Source organism: Hippocampus zosterae, chromosome 5, assembly GCF_025434085.1.
Source record: "Hippocampus zosterae strain Florida chromosome 5, ASM2543408v3, whole genome shotgun sequence".
Lineage (NCBI taxonomy): Eukaryota > Metazoa > Chordata > Actinopteri > Syngnathiformes > Syngnathidae > Hippocampus > Hippocampus zosterae.
Window position 1 is genome coordinate 17,837,106 of NC_067455.1, and position 18,391 is coordinate 17,855,496.

At 41.7% G+C, this 18,391-nt stretch overlaps 1 protein-coding gene and 1 long non-coding RNA gene across 2 annotated transcripts; both read left to right on the plus strand.

The window, feature by feature from the left end:
• The first annotated feature begins 5,382 nt into the window (after positions 1-5,382).
• Positions 5,383-11,583, plus strand: fam210ab (family with sequence similarity 210 member Ab). The gene is made up of 4 exons (XM_052065603.1): positions 5,383-5,550; positions 7,691-8,150; positions 10,236-10,347; positions 10,913-11,583. Exons 2-4 carry the CDS (start codon positions 7,729-7,731, stop codon positions 11,225-11,227), a joined length of 849 nt encoding a protein of 282 aa, XP_051921563.1. The 5' UTR covers positions 5,383-5,550; positions 7,691-7,728; the 3' UTR covers positions 11,228-11,583.
• A 5,180-nt stretch (positions 11,584-16,763) lies between these two features.
• Positions 16,764-16,956, plus strand: LOC127600806 (uncharacterized). The gene is made up of 2 exons (XR_007962423.1): positions 16,764-16,823; positions 16,858-16,956. It is a non-coding gene; the product is annotated as an uncharacterized LOC127600806 (long non-coding RNA).
• Positions 16,957-18,391: the final 1,435 nt, after the last annotated feature.

Sequence of the window (18,391 nt, forward strand, 5' to 3'; positions counted from 1 at the left end):
CAACCGTGCGTGTCCTAACTAATTGACATGTTGAGTCGGGTATGCCTTAACCTCCATGGCAGAGGCTCTGTCTGCCATGGAGGTTAAGGCATACCTCCATGGTTCACCGAACCCGGAGGGTTTGATCAAACCCAGGTTAAGAACCACTGATATAGAGTACCGGTAATGTAGTGCGTGAGCTGGCACTCAAAGATTTTACTAATAGCACTGTCCTTCTGAGGGCTAAAGCTTTGGTTACACCCATTTAAAGCCACCATGGATAAAATTGGACAGTCGTGGACAATGCACGCGAAGGAGAGGGTCAAACTTGACTGGCCGTGATTTCCACTGATGCCTGGCAATTACAGTATGCTGCCGGCATCCATGGCCGCCATTCACATTGGGTTTTAGAGATTTTTTTCTTTATATTCAAGTCTTTTTATGCTTGCTGACTGTCTAACACAGAAACTGTGAGAGGCTGGGGGGGTGCTGCTGAGTCCCGGAGGTTCAAAGGCGCACTACGTTTCAGTCTGCGCACTTCCACGGATGCCTGTATGTTCCCTCTCGGGCCACCATTTCCTAATGGAGGATTTACATGAAAGATGAAAGCTGGACACTTTTAAGCACCTTTGTTGAACCGCCAGACTTGAATGACGGTTCCCTGTCGAGCCTGGCTGCAGAGTTACTTTTACTCAATAAATATTTTAAATTGTCCTGTAATAATCCATTTTTCGATCCATTTTCTGAATCTCCAATTTTCCTCATTCATTTCACTTCTATCTTCATATGTTGGTGTCTTAATCTTAATTCTTTTTACGCATGTCACATATAAACAGAACGAAAACAAATGAGATGCATGTGGTGTTTCTGTGGCACATTTCATCTTGCCAGTTTCATTTGTGTTCATTTTTATCCTTCTCGATATTAACCACGGCCATCTTATTTTACACTTGTATGAGCGTTAAGGTATTATCTAAAACACTATTTTCGTGTCCAACCCGCTCACTATGTGTCTTGTGAGCACTTGGAATTAAAAGGAAGCCTTGTGCTCAAGGAACATTGTGTCACCGTGGAAAATCCTTTGTCTCCAGCTGATTTGAGATCTACAGTGGAAGCCACACTCCTATGCCGTGTGGTCCAGGCCGTTTGCATGCATCTGCCTGGACTCATCATCAACATTCTAGCACAAAGTTTTGCTTTTTAAGGTATGCTTTCAACCATACATAACTGTATAGTTAAACCGAAAAAAAACAACAACTGACAAATAACAACCAATTCCAGCCTCAATTGAACTTTATGTCACTTTAGATCTATACACATTGTGTGCATGCAGAAATTTGTGTTGTACGGCTGTTGATCAGTTTAAGTCCTGTTTGAGCTATGTCAACAAATATTTTCCGTTATGAAAATCTTCTGCTGAAAGGGGCCCATTCAATGGTCACGCATTGTACAGATTTCTTGTTCCCCACTGGCCATGATTACTAAGTTAACGACTTGATCCATGAGAATCACAATAAAACTCTTCAGAGTTGTGCACAAATTAATTCATCCATTTACCCACCCATTTTATTTCTACACTTCTACTTTGAAGTCCTAGTTTACATGCACTCAGTGAAAATCACCTCATGGAGGACTGTTTTAATTTTTTTTCTCCACATTCGATGTTTGCCTTGACAGTTCACATGGGCAGATGACTGTACATGCATACACAAATATGGAATATATTAATAATATGCTGTATGGACAGTATGAGAGTACCATTGACACACACACGCACACACACTTACCTGTATCTACCTATCTATATATATGTGAGTCAGCAGTTCAATAAAATGCTCAAAGATATCGTAACTTCAGTTTGTTTGTTTTTGAATTTTGTAAAACATGTAAACATTATTGAGGCAGTCAAGTTAGACAGTGGGGATTGTATGCAAAAATTATAATATTCAGCAATGCAAGTTAATTGCGTTCACAGTGAATCTCAATGAGAAAAAACATAAATGGACACTGTTATCAATCGTGTTTACATATTTTAAACAGAATCATTTCTTTTAAAGTGTTACTGTGGGTGTTACAGTCCAAATTCGTTTTTTTCTTGGAAGATATTTAGTAACTTCCATATATTTTTACGCACAATAAATATTAAATATATTGAATGCGCATAGAAAAAAAACGTTATTTGAAATGCCAATTTTGTTAAATTATTAATATTTTTTGTGGGATGATTAAATCATGATTTCCAATACTGCAAATTCATCTCCGTTCCCGCCCTCACCTATGGATCCGGGCTGTGGGTTGTGACCAAAAGAACAAGATTTCGGATACAAGCGGGTGAAATGGGTTTCCTCCGCAGGGTGTCTGGAATCTCCCTTAGAGATGTTGGTGAGAAGATCGGTCATCCGAGAGGGACTCAGAGTCAAGTCGCTGCTTCTCCACATTGAAAGAAGCCAAATGAGGTGGCTCAGGCATCTGATTAGGATGCATCCTGGACGTCTCTCTCATGAGGTGTATCGGGCATCTCCCACCGGCAGGACGACCTAGGAAACGCTGGAGATGTCTCCCGACTGGCATGGGAAAGCCTTGGGACCCTTCCAGGACAGTTGAAAGATGGGGCTGGTGAGAGGGAAGTGTGGACTTCCCCGCTAAACCCGCTGACTCCGCGACCCGATCCCAGTAGAAAATGGTATGGTATGTGGCATGGTAAATTCATTTATGTCTTTTTTTTCAGGAAATTACTTCACTGTGCAAGTGTGGTTTTTTTTCAGATTTTTTTTTTCTGGTAACATCAGCTGCTGGAAAGTTTCTGTAAAAAACGACCACGTAAACCACAAAGTCAGGTCATGTAGCATTGATCATTTTCTGATGGTGAGAAACAACAATTATTAATAATGCAATACTGTAGATATGGACAAAAGTACCTAACAATTTTATCCATGCATCCTTTTTCCGAACCGCTCATCATTAGCGTGATGATGCTATTTCTGCCAAGTGATGTAGTTCTTTTTTTTTCTTTTCCTCAAGATGGCCAAAAATATTTTTTGTAACGGGGTGGGGTTTTTTTTCCTCTTTGAGATAACTTTGGATCATAATGACTCTCATTTTAAGAAAGGTCTGTGACAGAAATAAAATGAACAACAAGATATCAAAAACCTATTTTACCTCCTACATTTGATTTATAAGTTGGTTTATGAGCATGGTGGCGGGTGAGCTGGAGCTTCTTACAACTGACTTTGAACAAGAGGCGGGGTACACTCTGAACAGGCCAACAGCCAGTCGTATGGTTCAAATAGACAAACATCCATTCACACTCATATTTGTATACATGGATAATATCACCTCTTTGTTGAACATATTCATGTTTTTTAGATGCGGAAGGACCCAGAAAAAGAAACTCAGCAAACATGGAGAGAAGATGCACACTGAATACACATAGGCCGGAGCGCAGATTCAAAACCTCAACCGCAGTACTGTCACACAGATGTGGTAACTACAGTTGGCGCTGGTTACATTTTGTTTCAGGATCATTCGAATCCAAAGTAAACAAGCTGTATCATTGTAAATTTGGTTACAATGGCATTCCTATGTTATATGGACAGGGGAGGATTGAATTTGAATTGAATTGAATGTGTGTGAATGTGGGTAAACATAGTGAGCGAGCAAAACATTTCACAAACAGCTAACAAAGAATGAACAGTTATTTTTGGAGACATTTAACATTGGTATGCTTGTGTAACTGATGCCAGCTAGTCTGTATAAACCTCACTCTGCCCTATGAGCGTGGTGGTCAGTGGGTGCAGGCACGCAGTTATACCAAGGTGGGGGTCAAACTCACTTCTGGAGGTATCCACAGTCCAGTTTTGTGGATGCCAATTTCCCAGTTTGCCCCTCGAGTGAAATAAAAGGTAGGTAGACTTCACACAGAGACAACTGTCTGATGATATCATAAAAAACACACAAAACAAAACTAAAAAACTGGAAATAGTGCATGTACATCAGGACGAAAGTGGTTGACCATTTCTTTTCATTTTTATCTTTATGGAAAGAATATACATTGAGCATAATATAATTATTCACTCCGACTGTTATGCGAGTGAATAAAAAAAATTCTAAGTAAAATAATCTTTATTCATGCATAAAAAAGACAAGCATAAATCGTTATAGAAAACTAAACTGTTAATGAAATATTTACCATTAATACTGTGAGTAAAAATAAACACATTAAAATATGATAAGGCAGCCCGGTAGTCCAGTGGTTAGCACGTCCGCTTCACAGTGCAGAGGTACCGGGTTCGATTCCAGCTCCGGCCTCCCTGTGTGGAGTTTGCATGTTCTCCCCGGGCCTCCGTGGGTTTTCTCCGGGTGCTCCGGTTTCCTCCCACATTCCAAAAAACATGCGTGGCAGGCTGATTGAACACTCTAAATTGTCCCTAGGTGTGAGTGTGAGCGTGGTTGGTTGTTCGTCTCTGTGTGCCCTGCGATTGGCTGGCAACTGATCCAGGGTGTCCCCCGCCTACTGCCTGAAGACGGCTGGGATAGGCTCCAGCACCCCCCGCGACCCTAGTGAGGATTAAGCGGTTCAGGAAATGGATGGATGGATGAATGAAAATATGATAAAATAGTGCAAACATTTATAAAATACTAGCTGGTTCGCCGCCCTCCGGGCGGCTCATCAGCTAGTTCCTGCAGAAGGCTGGTAAGGTGGGCCTTCGGCCCACAAAAGTGTTGTTGCTTGGTTCAACTTTTTGTTCATCTTCATTGCTTATCGCGAAAATAAAGAGATGTTTAGCTCTACTAAATAACTAACAATTTCATTGCAATGCTTGTGGGTAGACAACATTTTTTCGCTAAGATGCCCGCGCGATCGTAGTGAGCCACTGCCTGAGCGGCGCAATGGCGGCGCGCAGCGGCGCGGTGAAGTAGGTACGTTTTGAAAAGGGACAGACGGAAGGACAGACCGCGTGCGGGACGACGCGCAATATATATATAGATAATTATTATACGTGACCGATTACTATTTATTACTTTTAAGTATTTATAATAAACACAAAAATAACAACAATAATAACAATCATACTATATTAAAATGTATGTCATGTAATCCAACACTCAAGAAATTTAAAATAAATGTACATCCAAAACAAAATAAGATTTTCGTAAAGCAGCCAAAAACACTACTGTTCAGTATGCGGCTATACGCATACATTAGGTTATACTGTCACCTAGAGGCCATTTTAAAATGAGGACTTTGGGGGAACGACAATAAGTAAACGCTCAGCGAGCTCCTGGGTAGCACAATATGTCCGTCAATAGTAATCTAATTAATAGGACAAATAGTTTGTTTCGCGTGAGTTTTGAGTCTGTTCGCACGCGTTTGAAAACATATGCGTTTGCGGCCTGTGAGAACTACGTTACCCATGATACACATCGTGTTGTGCTACGTACATGTGCGCCGTGCACTCTCCTTTGCTTCAGAAATGTGGTCCTTGACCGCCACAGTGCCTGGGCAGACTGGCATGGCTTTCAGGTTTCAAGATTAGCGCTATTCGCATCCCTCAACGCGTAACTTAAATCGTAAGTGAGCTCTGCTCTTTTTCTAAATTTCATGTTGTATACATGTTGACATCTCTTCCGTTCCATCGCCAAATACTGTAGTGGCTAGCTAAGCGCTAACCAAGAGCCAAAACCCGAAGTTGGCAGCACTACTTTTGAGATTTCGCCGTGAGAATAATCCTCCCCACGCGAGAGTGTCTGGACTAGTAACAAACAGCGCCTAAACACTTGAGTTTTGAGCTGCCTTTTATTCATTTGAGAAGTTAAAGGACCCCTTCACTTGTCCTCCAAACACAAGCTGACCAATGTCAACTCCTATTGGTATGTAAAGGTAGCAGACACTAGTTATGTCATTTCCGGTTGGAAGCTGTAACTAAAATGCTAAGTCACACTGCTGAGCTGGATATGATTGCAATAACATGACTTGAGTGGTCTGCGTGTGTTTGGTTAGCTGAAGGAAAACGGAATACAACAGACGCATGCAGCTTCATAAAGGCGAAACAAACAGTCTTCACCAACTCTTCTAATCACTGTAAAAATTGGAAGTTCACCCAATGGTGGTTTGTTTTGTTTCTGGCTGTGCGTGCATAATGAGAGTGTGACTTAATAATAATCTCTTAGTTGTATAACAAATGAGACAAAATGTCAACTTTTGGCATAGTTTTTAACATCAGACTGTTTTGTTTTGATCTTTAGTCTGCCATATATACAACCTTTTTACCTGCAGTTAATCTCAAAATGTCCAACAGAAACATTTGTCATTTAAAATAAACAGTTATTGTTATATATAATTCAAACCTTCCCAAATACTGTATTTTATGGCACTGTCAGAGGTTGCCACATAAAGCTACATGAGAGGAACACAAATATAACCTATACGTACTGTATGTACCAGTACTTGTGCTGTGCAACAGGATGAATATTTTACCAGCACACTTAATGATTGCTAGGATTATTAATTTATTTGCTGCCACTGACAGATATATTTACCATGTCATTCATTCATCTTCCGAGCCGCTTGATCCTCACTAGGGTCGCGGGGGTTGCTGGAGCCTATCCCAGCTGTCTTCGGGCAGTCGGCAGGGGACAACCTGAATCGGTTGCCAGCAGGGCACACAGAAACGAACAACCATTCGCACTCACACTCACACCTAGGGACAATTTAGAGTGTTCAATCAGCCTGCCACGCATGTTTTTGGAATGTGGGAGGAAACCGGAGCACCCGGAGAAAACCCACGCAAGCCTGGGGAGAACATGCAAACTCCACACAGGGAGGCCGGAGCTGGAATCGAACCCGGTACCTCTGCACTGTGAAGCCAACGTGCTAACCAAAGGACTACCGGGCCGCCCATATATACCATGTGAATGAATTCATAACATGCTTTCATTAAATTCCATCTCTGCTTACTGTTTGGCTTTGACTGTTCCAAACTGTGTAATCTAGTTTTAGGTTGAAAATGTGGGCTGTTTGCCAAGCCTATCTGCCAAGACATGGGCAGAGAGGCGTGGTGTTAGCACTGTATTGTGTAAAGTAGGATATTAAGAACACCTTGCTCACAGATGTTCAGAAAAAGACAGCTAGCTAATAAACGATTTCCTTGGTAGCTTAAGTCCTCACGGACTGCAGAGACCCAAATTAAAAACATTCCAGACTGTCATCAAGATTTTGGGCACAGAGTAATGTAGTCATGAAATCTAAATTATTACCGGTACTTTGTTATAGGCTTTACACAGTCAGGATTTTCGGGGACGATCAGTAAGTAAAAAAATAAAATAAAATAATTATAATAATGATAGCCGATCACTGGGATATACCAACCCTTTTTTGCATTCGAGTCCATCACTTAGTTTTGAGTATCTGCCAAAACCAAGTCCCGTTTAAATACCACTGCAATGCAAGAAAGAAGAAAAGGAAGATCAGGAATGTATCGCAGCTGACCTTGGCTCGTTGCCAGCCACAAGTGTTTTATTTTTGTTATTGCTTGAAACAAAAGTAAAGTAATTAAAGACACATTCTGCTTTTAAAACACATAGCTGTTTAAAAATGTGATACCAAGGCATCATCGCAACATTTTTTAAAAGGTGATAAGCCAAAACACAATGAATGTTTCCTTCATCACTTCAAAATGTTTCGTGTGCTCTCCTCCTTCTTTGCTCACAGTGTGTGGGTGACGGTGACAGCCACAGAAAAGGCAGAAGATGATGATAATGCAGTACATCACTCGTGGCACCCTGCGAAAGATGGAAGCGGTGCGTCAATTACTGCCGGCTGTTGCTGCCCGCGACCCACCACAGTCGTTATGCAGGTGCGCCTTCCGCCTTTCCCCTCCGCACCCCGCAGGCTGGCACTGGTTCTCCACGTCATCGTCCAGCATGGCAGCCAATCAGCTCAAACATCAGCCACCAGGGAGAGAAACGTCCATTTCTTCACCTCAGACACCAACAGATCAGCGAGACAATGATGGGCCCGGTGTTGAAGAGGTGGACCCTTTGCAGGACAAGTCCATTGGTCTTGCTCAGAGATTCAAGAAGACCTTCAAACAGTATGGGAAGGTGATGATCCCTGTGCATCTGGTCACGTCCTCATTTTGGTTTGGAACCTTCTACTATGCTGCTATGAAGTAAGTAGAACGTGTATGGAACAGTTTACGGTTTAAAAAAAAATCAGGCATGTTCCAAGAGGTTTCACTCAATTTTAATCAATGGTGGGGTGGGGTAACACGTCAGAGTAGGGCGGTCACAATCATTTTCAAATCCGTTATCCTATTATTTTATTATTCCAATGATTACTCGAGTAATCACCCCCGTTTTTGAGGCATGCATTGTTGTTTCAACCAATATGTTTTGGCGACCGTCAGTTTTTTTTTTTTTTTGCTCTGCCCTTTGATCCTCACCCAAAACTAGACGGCAGTTTTGAGGCAGGTGGGTGCCTCAATAAATTTTGCTGTTGCGTCATTCTTCAGCAGCACAGCCATGTTTCCGTTGTTTGTCAGCAAAACGGACTTCCATCAGTGCTTAATCTGTCATTCTTTTGAAGTTTGTCTTCATTTTTTTTTTAGCAAAATGGACCTTCCATCACTCAAACAGAAAGCCCACTTCTTGGCGGTTTGTTGTGGTTACATATGGCACAGTTGTTCTTGTTCTTGGAAGTAAATCACGTATTTGTCTGCTCTTTCCAATTTGTGACGGGCAAATTAAAGAAAATCTCTATTTTTTACATTTTATTTCAACTTTTTTCTGAAATACTTTTGGTATTCTGCCAGACAAGCTAAACAACCAACCGATGGAAACAGATTTTATTCTATTAAATTTTTGTAAACCTCCTTTGTCCACCAGAAATGTCTATCCAACTTACTTTCACTTGAGAAGACGGCTTCACGCTTATTCAGTTTGAAAGAGTGAAGAAATAAACTCCTCACTGACTGAGAAATAATGAAAAGATGAGCCAGTTACTTAATTAACCAAGTGCCGAAAGCCTTGGATACTTACAGTGGAGATAAAAGATACACACACCCCTATTCAGATGCCACGGTTATGTGATATCAAAAACTGAGCCCATCAGCCTTGCACAGGCTATAACCTGTGCACGTCAATTAATTTAAAAAAAACATTGAGAGAAGTAAAAATAATAATTTTGCACAGCCTTTTATAACGGGTTGTGGCTGTGTTCAGAATTAACCGACGACATCCAAAATGGTGCAAAAATGGGAATTGGTACACACCTCCCACCATTTAAAATGACTCCAATTAACCCCACATAAAGTTCAGACACACAGGCAGAAAGCTTCTTTCTGGATGCCCCGCCCCAATGAAAAGATGAGATTAAAACTGGTCTGGGATTCTGCCAAGAGGCTGACAGCAACAATGAAGCAGTTGCAGAAATCTCTGGCAAGTACTGGCTTTTTAGTCCACGCGACAACAATCACCCGTCTTTGCCGTAAGTCTGGGCTATGGCGTAAGGAGGCTGAAAGCCTTGTCTTACAAAAAAAACATTTAAACCTGGCTACTTTGGGAAAAGAAAATAAAAACCTCTTGAAGTCTCCCTGCTGACAGCCTCGTGTGGGGCTCTTTTTCCTCAGCCGGAACTGGAGCTTTAGTCAAGGTAATGGGATAAATGAACAGTCCCAAATATCAGTCAGTGTTGGCATAAAAACCTTCAGCCTTCTGCTAGCAAGCTGATGATGAAGAGGAACCTTCGGGATATATTTTTGCATGACAATGCCCCAAAGCACACATCCAATTCAATAAAAGAATGGATTTTCCAGAAGAAGATGATGGTTTGGTCGTGACCCAGCCAAAGTCCAGACCTGAATCAAATCGGATATCTGTTGGGTGATCTGATGAGGGCTGTACACAGGAGAAGCTATGATTTTGGTGTTTGATCATTATTTTATGTTATGTTATGTTATGCTGCGTTATGTTATGTTATGTTATGTTATGTTATGTTGCGATGTGTTGCGTTGCGATGCGATGCGATGTTTAGCTACTTAGTTGTCCAGATCACAAAATCCTGGAAATTGAACAGGGATGTGTAGACTTGTTCTCACTACTGTATGTTTTGGGATGATGCTTGGCAAAGGAATAATTTTGCCAAAAGGAGTATCATTGCTGCACTTGTGTGTACCATAATTATGAAAACAAAAGTGTAGAAACTTTTTGAAATGGCACTCGCAACTAACTTTCAATCTTGAATTATTTTTCCCCAGAGGTGTAAATGTTGTCCAATTCCTGGAGATGATTAATGTGCCAGAATCACTTGTTGGACTATTGAGAGAATCTTCGAGTGGTTACGCTCTGACTGCTTACGCCATGTACAAGGTAAAGTCGTTCATTAATTCATTCTATGGGGTTAGGCCTAAGGGGTTAGTTTGTCATTTTTCATGACAATCAGTCCTGGAGGTTTTGCTGTCCATAGAATGCGCGGCGAGTTTTGAACACTGTCATTCGAGTCTCATTGTGGTTAACGTGAGTTTGAAATTAACTTTGTTGATCACCTGCCAATGTTGCTCGCAGCTCTCTTAAGTTACCAGCCAATCAGAATTTTCACGAGCCATTTAAAAAAATATCCAGCTCCCTCAAACTCTCTGTTGCTTGCATTGTACTACGGTACTTCACTTCGACATGGAGAAGAGCAGAAGACATTCGTTCACATCAGCAGTTATGCGTGCAGTAAGCTATGCCTTCAGCTAACAATGACTTGGTCGATACATTTCACACTTGATGCCTGGGCGGGCACTCCAGATACCAAACTCTTTGGATACAAGCCATTAAAAAAGTGAACATTCCCGAATTTGTCCTCCAGCTTTCAAACCGAACGGAATGCCGCACGAATGGGCAGCATCGTGTTTATCTGCTGAAAAGTCTGCGTCTTCCGCTTTTCCAGATCGCCACTCCCGCCAGATACGCGGTGACTCTGGGCGGCACTTCTCTGTCTGTTCAATACCTCCGAAAGCACGGCTACTTATCCACACCGCCGCCAGTCAAAGAGTACTTCCAAGACAAGATGGAGGAGACAAAAGAGAAAATTTCTGAAAAAATGGAGGAGACAAAGGAGAGGTTCTCCGAGAAAATGGAGGAAACAAAAGAACGCTTCTCAGAGAAAGTGGAAGAGACTAAGGACAAGCTGTCAGAGAAGCTACAGGAAACCAAAGACCGAGTATCTGAGGGGAAAGCATTTTTTCGGAAGAAAAATGATTAGGAAGCGTTGCAGGTGGTGCCTCAATAAATGATCCAATTAAGGTCTGAAATAATCAGTGATTTGGGGCCACCTCTGAGACTGGAGGGAATTGAGCCAGATGCATTTGTCCTGAAAATGTCACCTCTCACAGCCTGCTCTCTCTATGTTGTCTACGGATTAGTCAGATTCCTGTCCTGCGTGTGCCACACGTGCGACAGTCCGGTCCCTAGTGGACACCATGCAACGGCTTGGTAAACTCCCGGCACGGCTTCCTTCTGGCTGTGGCCCCTCCGTCTGTGTTTACAGCGGCTCAAGCGATGGGAGCTTTAACTTTTTGTAATGTATAAGGATGAAATAAAGATATGGCACCCTGAAAATGACACGTGAAAATCCTTCTCGTTGTTGCCAAGCTTAAACTCTGCAACATGTACAAGACCCTCAAAGCCTTTGGAAAGGCTCAGCATCACCCTGTGTCTTTGGTCATGAGGTGAGAAAACACTTAAAAAAAAAGATTTTTTTTTTTAAAGATAATTTACGAGAATGACCACCTCTTCTGTACTGTACAACTAGTGAGACTAAAGATGAATGAAAATCAGGTGATTCATTGTATTTTTAAGTAGCAAATATACACGTGGGGGTTTGGGGGGATAGTATTTGGTCTCTCGCTCATTTGGAGAGGGTTCATACAAAAACATAAATGAACAGTGTCTGATTTTGACTTCAGCTTTATTTAAACAGGAAAAAAAGGAAATTGCATGACATGAAAATGAATGTGCATTTCATTAAGGGACTACTACAACAAACATCTAACTGCTATGGTTGCTAGTTCGGGTTTTGCCACCAAGTAAAATTCAACAAGAAAAGTCAGATGACGTCCATCAAACTCCTCAAGTTTCATTTGCCAGAATCCATTGCATTTGCTAGAGAGGTGGCAACAATTTTCTCTGCTAATTCGTACTTTTCCAAACAGGCTCTCGGTTTTCTTTTGGGCTATTCCACGGCAAATGAAATGAAATCGTTGCACTTTCCATTCCTCTTCATTTTTATCCTCATCATAACGCAAGTCACTCATCACGGACCCCTCCTCAACTTCATCCATCCATTTTCTGAACTGCTTTATCCTCACAAGGGTCGCGGAGGGTGCTGGAGCCTATCCCAAACGTCTTCGAGCAGTAGGCGGGGGACACCCTGAACCGGTTGCCAGCCAATCGCAGTGCACACACAGACGGAAAACCATCCGTTCACACAGATGAACAAACATCCGCACTCGCACTCACACTCACACCTAGGGACAATTTCGAGTGTTCAATCCGTCTGCCATGCATGTTTTTGGAATGTGGGATTGAACCAGAGTACCCGGAGAAAACCCACACAGGCACGTGGAGAACATGCAAGCTCCACACAGGAAAGCCGCAGCCGGGATCTGCGCTGTGTGGTCGACGCTCTAACCCAGGGGTGTCCAAACTTTTTGCCAAGGGGGCCAGATTTTATGTGGTAAAATGTCGGGGGGCCGACCTTGGCTGACATTCTATACATTGAACAACAATATTGTTGAACAAATTTTAGTAAGCCAGTCTGTTTCACATTTCCATTTTTATTTTAATTTCAACAATCTTAAGAATTTCTTTTGGTTCATTTGAAACATGTATATCACATGCAACTGCTTATTCACTTGACTTTTTCTTAAACAGAAGTCTCCCGAGTGCAAATTGATTGATTTGAAACATAAAATGTATCACCATGACTTTTCAATAGTCACAAAACCTTTGACTCGAACAACAGGGAAATGAACAAGCAATACACATATCCACAACTGCAAGGATCATTTGAAATATGACATATCAGTCAATATAAACACGGAATGATGTCTTGTTAACTCGTGAGTGATGTCTCGTAGAGTGCTACTGCCCTCTAGTGTCTAAATGCTATTACTCATTTAGTGAATGCTATTACTCATTTAGCCACTAGAGGGAAGCAGTACTCTATGAAACATCACTCCCCAGTCTACGAGACCTCAGTCAATGCAACACGTGTTCCATTGCGCCCAACCTGCGGGCCAGACGGCACTGATTTTATGACAGGGGCCGAGGGCCGGATGAAAATCGACCGCGGGCCGGATTTGTTACTCTCTCCAGTTACTTCTTCCAGCTCTTCCCAGGGGATCCCGAGGCGTTCCCAGGCCGGCTGGGAGAGACCGTCCCGGGTTGTCCCCGGGGCCTCCTGCCGGTGGGACATGCACACAACACCTGACCAGGGAGGCTACCAGGAGCCATCGTAAACCTTATTTTTCTGAAAAATGTCTGCTTTACAGTGTTTGAAGAAGTGGTTCTGACACTGCTTGCCTGATGCTGGACACATCCTTTGTTTGTGGCTTCCTCCATATTTCCACCTATTCTATTCCTCAAATCTCTTTTTTCCCCGTTTCTGCCGCAATACTCAAAGGTTTTGTTCATTATGTCTCGCTACCTCAAATAGTCTTTCTCTGTGTCCATGAACAGGGATCTGAGACTGACCCTTTTATCTCCTCGTCCTCTTCATGGCATCCTTGTCCTGTCCAGGTTGAAAGTGTGAGAGTTCCTTCATGTGGCTCTGCATTCGTGTGGAAGAGAGCAAGCGTTACAATGACCTTTGCCGTCCAAACTAATGTTGATCTGTTTATACAGTCCAGTGCCCCCCGCCACTCCCAACACAAGAACCTGTAGCCCTAGTGGGGGAATGACAAATAGGACAAGGCGCTGCTGGAGTGCCATGAGGGAATGTGGAGTCAGGACAGTCCGTGTCCCTCGGGTCTGAGTCCCTAGTCCGAACATGACTCAAGTGTCAGGATGGCACTATGACGACTGGGGTGAAACCCAGGCCAGGAGACCATGCCTTCGTTAAAACTGTTTTACTTACCGATACTTTCTCAAAATTTGCATTCTCTAGATTACTTGTATCAATCAATGTAAAAATGGTGAAATGTTCACAAAAGGGTCCCATAGGGTTTTATAAGGGAGATGGTTTGATTATAACTATATTCCCTTTCATTTCCTTGGAGAATATTTCAACAAAGAGTTTTTTTTCCTTTGGACATGACGAACAAAGCATGAATTTCCCTCAAGCTACAGGTACTGCAGCCAATCTGCAACTCAAAGGATTTGTTTGTGTCACATTTGAGAAAGGGCAAGCGGGGGATGAATGTGAACAACATCTAAGTTGTTGTGCTCCTCGCAGCATTTTATTTAGTCATTTATTTATTTATTTGCTGCAGAAGGTTACAGAGCGGACAGAAGGCGGGGCCCAGCCCACCTCTCTGCAGACAAGTGAGTGCAAATACTTTGAACATAAACTTTGTTTCACTCCTGTGAAACATTATGACAAGTTGCCGGATGGGGTCTGTCTATAAATAAGTCTGTCTTGCTGTTGAATTATATACCGAGACATATGCTGTATGCATATCATTACTTTAGAGGGCAGAGCGAGTCATTTGCTTCTGGCGCAAGAGGATCTATGCCTGAGTCTGTTTAACAAAAACACTGACTAAGAAAAACCTTGATTTTTAATGTAGCCTGGATCTGACCTTCACAAGGCTGCATATTACAGAGAACAAATCAGCATATTTGGTGTGTTTTGGAGAAGAAAAAGAAAAGCTTCTTTAACTAACTCAGCACATTGACTGAAAAGACAGCAGTACTAGAAACTTTGGATGGTGGGGGGGTTCTAATGAAACTCCATTCTAGAGTCCGTCATTAAAGGGACACGTGGGTATTGAAATGCAGATTTCAACTATGACTCGACAAGATGACTTGTCAAACAATGTAGTTCAAGTCAAAATTGAGTCACTACATTACCAAGTCCCAGGTCAAGTATAGGAAGGCTTTTTTTTTCGACGAAAAAAACGACCATGTACAGTATATAGTCAGCAGTTTTAGCCAAAAATCATGACCATGTGTAGTAAGGCGTTTTTAGCCGGAAAAAACAACAACCATGTACAGTAAGGCGTTTTTAAACGAAAAAACCCCAGACCATGTATAGTAAGGCGTTTTTAATTATATAAAAAAAACGACCATGAATAGTAAGGCATTTTTCGCCAAAAAAAACGACCATGTATCGTAAGGAATTTTTAGCGTCATTTTTGGCTGAAAAGAACGCCCATGTATAGTAAGGCATTTTTAAACAAAAAAATGACCATGTATTGCAAGGCATTTTTAGCCCCAAAAAACGACCATGTATAGTAAGGCGTTTTTAGCCCCAAAAAATGGCCATGTATAGTAAGGCATTTTTGGCCGAAAAAAAACCGACAATGTATAAGCCGTTTTTAGCTGAAAAAACGACCATGTATAGTAAGGCATTTTTAGCCCCCCCAAAAAACGACCATGTATCGTAAGGAATTTTTAGCGTAAAAAACGACCATGTATAGTAAGGCATTTTTGGCCGAAAAAAATGACCATGTATATATAGTAAGGCGTTTTTAACCCCCCAAAAACGACCATGTATATATATATATATATATAGTAAGGCATTTTTAGCCGAAAAAAACCCGACGATGTATAGTAAGGAGTTTTTGGCCGAAAAAAAATGACCAAGGCGTTTTTAGCCCCAAAAAAATGACCATGTACAGCACGGCGTTTTTAGCCGAAAAAATGACCATGTATAGTACGGCATTTTTAGCCCCAAAGAACAACCATGTATTGTAAGGCGTTTTAAGCCCAAAAAAACTACCATGTATCGTAAGGAATTTTTAGCGTCAATAACGACCATGTATAGTAAGGCATTTTTGGCCGAAAAAAAACGACCATGTATATATAGTAAGGCATTTTTAGCCGAAAAAAACCCCGACGATGAATAGTAAGGAGTTTTTGGCCGAAAAAAAATGACCAAGGCGTTTTTAGCCCCCAAAAAATGACCATGTATAGTAAGGCGTTTTTATCCGAAAAAAACCCGACCATGTAGAGTAAGGCATTTTTATCCGAAAAAACGCCCAAAAAAACGGTGCCCCCTCCCCTCTGCCGATGGCCCGAAGACGGGGGGGGGGGGGGGGGGGGCTCCAGCTCACCCCCTCGACCCGACCCTTGTGAGGACACGGGGATGAGAAAATGGATGGGAGGGTGGACGGACAACACCCATGTCAGCAAGAAGAGAACACGCAAGCGCGACAGGCCAGAGCTGGATTTGAACCCTGGACCTCTGCATTCGCACTCCAACGCACTAACCAGTGGGCCACGGAGCCAGCCCAGTGTTACACTCGAATGTATAAATGACAGCATAAAACACATTTTTTATTAAAGGAAAAAAAAAGATCAACACAACACATTACAAAACAATACAATACATGCTGATTTATATGGTGCTTTCACAACAGATTCAGCTGTAACAAAGCAGTTAACATAAATTAAAACACTAAACACAACACATAACATAAAACACAGACAGTCGTGCAATCCTAACCACTTTTCCGTCACACGCTTTGTAGTTTGAAGCAGTTTGAGATGAAAGAGGAGAGAATCAAAGTGTCCTTTAGCCAGTGGATCATAGACGTCATGTTAAAAATGTGCACACGTTGGCTACAAGCTAAGTTTCAAAGTCATTAAAAGTCATGATACTCTTAATTCTCTCTGTGTTGTCATTTCTTGCTCTTGTGCAGCTTTCTTGGCTCCGATCTTCTCCACCAGTTCCTGTCGGAGAAAGGGGATATGTCATCTGACCATCTCAATCACAACAGGACATTTCTACTAATTCAAGTGGAAGGGTTGTTGTCAATGGGTGCCAAACTTTGGCAAACTTTGGCAACCAATGACAACAACCCTTCCACTTGAATTAGTAGAAATGTCCTGTTGTGACTGAAATGTCATCAGCCATCTAAGTCACAAGAGGACAGTTGTGTTTTTGGCCCCAAAAAACCGACCATATATAGTAAGGCGTTTTTAGCCCCAAAAAATGACCATGTATAGTAAGGCGTTTTTGGCCGAAAAAAAAAAAGACCATGTAAAGTAAGACGTTTTTAGCTGAAAAAAAAAAACGGCCATATACAGAAAGGCGTTTTTAGCCCCAAAAAACGACCATGTATAGTAAGGCGTTTTTGGCCGGGAAAAAAAAAAAACCGACCATGTAAAGTAAGACGTTTTTAGCTGAAAAAAAAACGACCATATATAGAAAGGCATTTTGAGCCCCAAAAAACGACCATGTATAGTAAGGCGTTTTTGGCCAAAAAAAAACAAAAAACGATCATGTGAAGTAAGACGTTTTTAGCCGAAAAAAACCAACCATGTATATAAAGGCATTTTGAGCCCCAAAAAAACCGACCATGTATAGAAAGGTATTTTTAGCCGAAAAGAACGACCATGTATATATAGCAAGACATTTTTAGCCAAAAAAAATTACCATGTATATAGTAAGCCGTTTTTAGTCGAAAAAAACGACCATGTATAGTAAGGCATTTTTGGCTGAAAAAAAAAAACGACCATGTATAGTAACGCATTTTTAGCCCCAAAAAAACGACCATGTATAGTAAGGCCTTTTTGTCTGAAAAAAAAAAAACGACCACGTATAGGAAGGCATTTTTGGCCGAAAAAAAACCCGACCATGTATAGTCAGGCATTTTTGGCCGAAAAAAAACGACCATGTATAGTCAGGCATTTTTGGCCGAAAAAAAACGACCATGTATAGTCAGGCATTTTTGGCCAAAAAAAAAACGACCATGCATAGTCAGGCATTTTTGGCCCAAAAAAAAAAGGATCCATGTATAGTCAGGCATTTTTGGCCGAAAAAAAAACGACCATGTACAGTCAGGCATTTTTGGCCGAAAAAAACCCAACCATGAATAGGAAGGCATTTTTGGCCGAAAAAAAGGACCATGTATAGTAAGGCATTTTTGGCCGAAAAAAAAAGACCATGTATAGGAAGGCATTTTTGGCCAAAAAAAACTGAGCATGTGTAGTCAGGCATTTTTCGCCGAAAAAAAACCGGACCCTGTATAGTAAGGCATTTTTTGCCCCAAAGAAACGACCATGTATCGTAAGGAATTTTTAGCGTCAAAAACGACGATGAATAGTAAGCTATTTTTGGCCGAAAAAAACGACCATGTATAGTAAGGCATTTTCGGCCGAAAAAAAACGACCATGTATAGTAAGGCGTTTTTGGCCGAAACAAAACGACCATGTATAGAAAGGCATTTTTGGCCGAAAAAAACGAGCATGTATAGTAAGG

Coding starts and splice junctions, on each gene's coding strand:
- fam210ab (XM_052065603.1), top strand. CDS start 7,729: ATGATGATAATGCAGTACATCACTCGTGGCACCCTGCGAAAGATGGAA. Junction 8,151..10,235: donor TTCTACTATGCTGCTATGAA/GTAAGTAGAACG, acceptor ATTTTTCCCCAG/AGGTGTAAATGTTGTCCAAT. Junction 10,348..10,912: donor CTGCTTACGCCATGTACAAG/GTAAAGTCGTTC, acceptor CCGCTTTTCCAG/ATCGCCACTCCCGCCAGATA.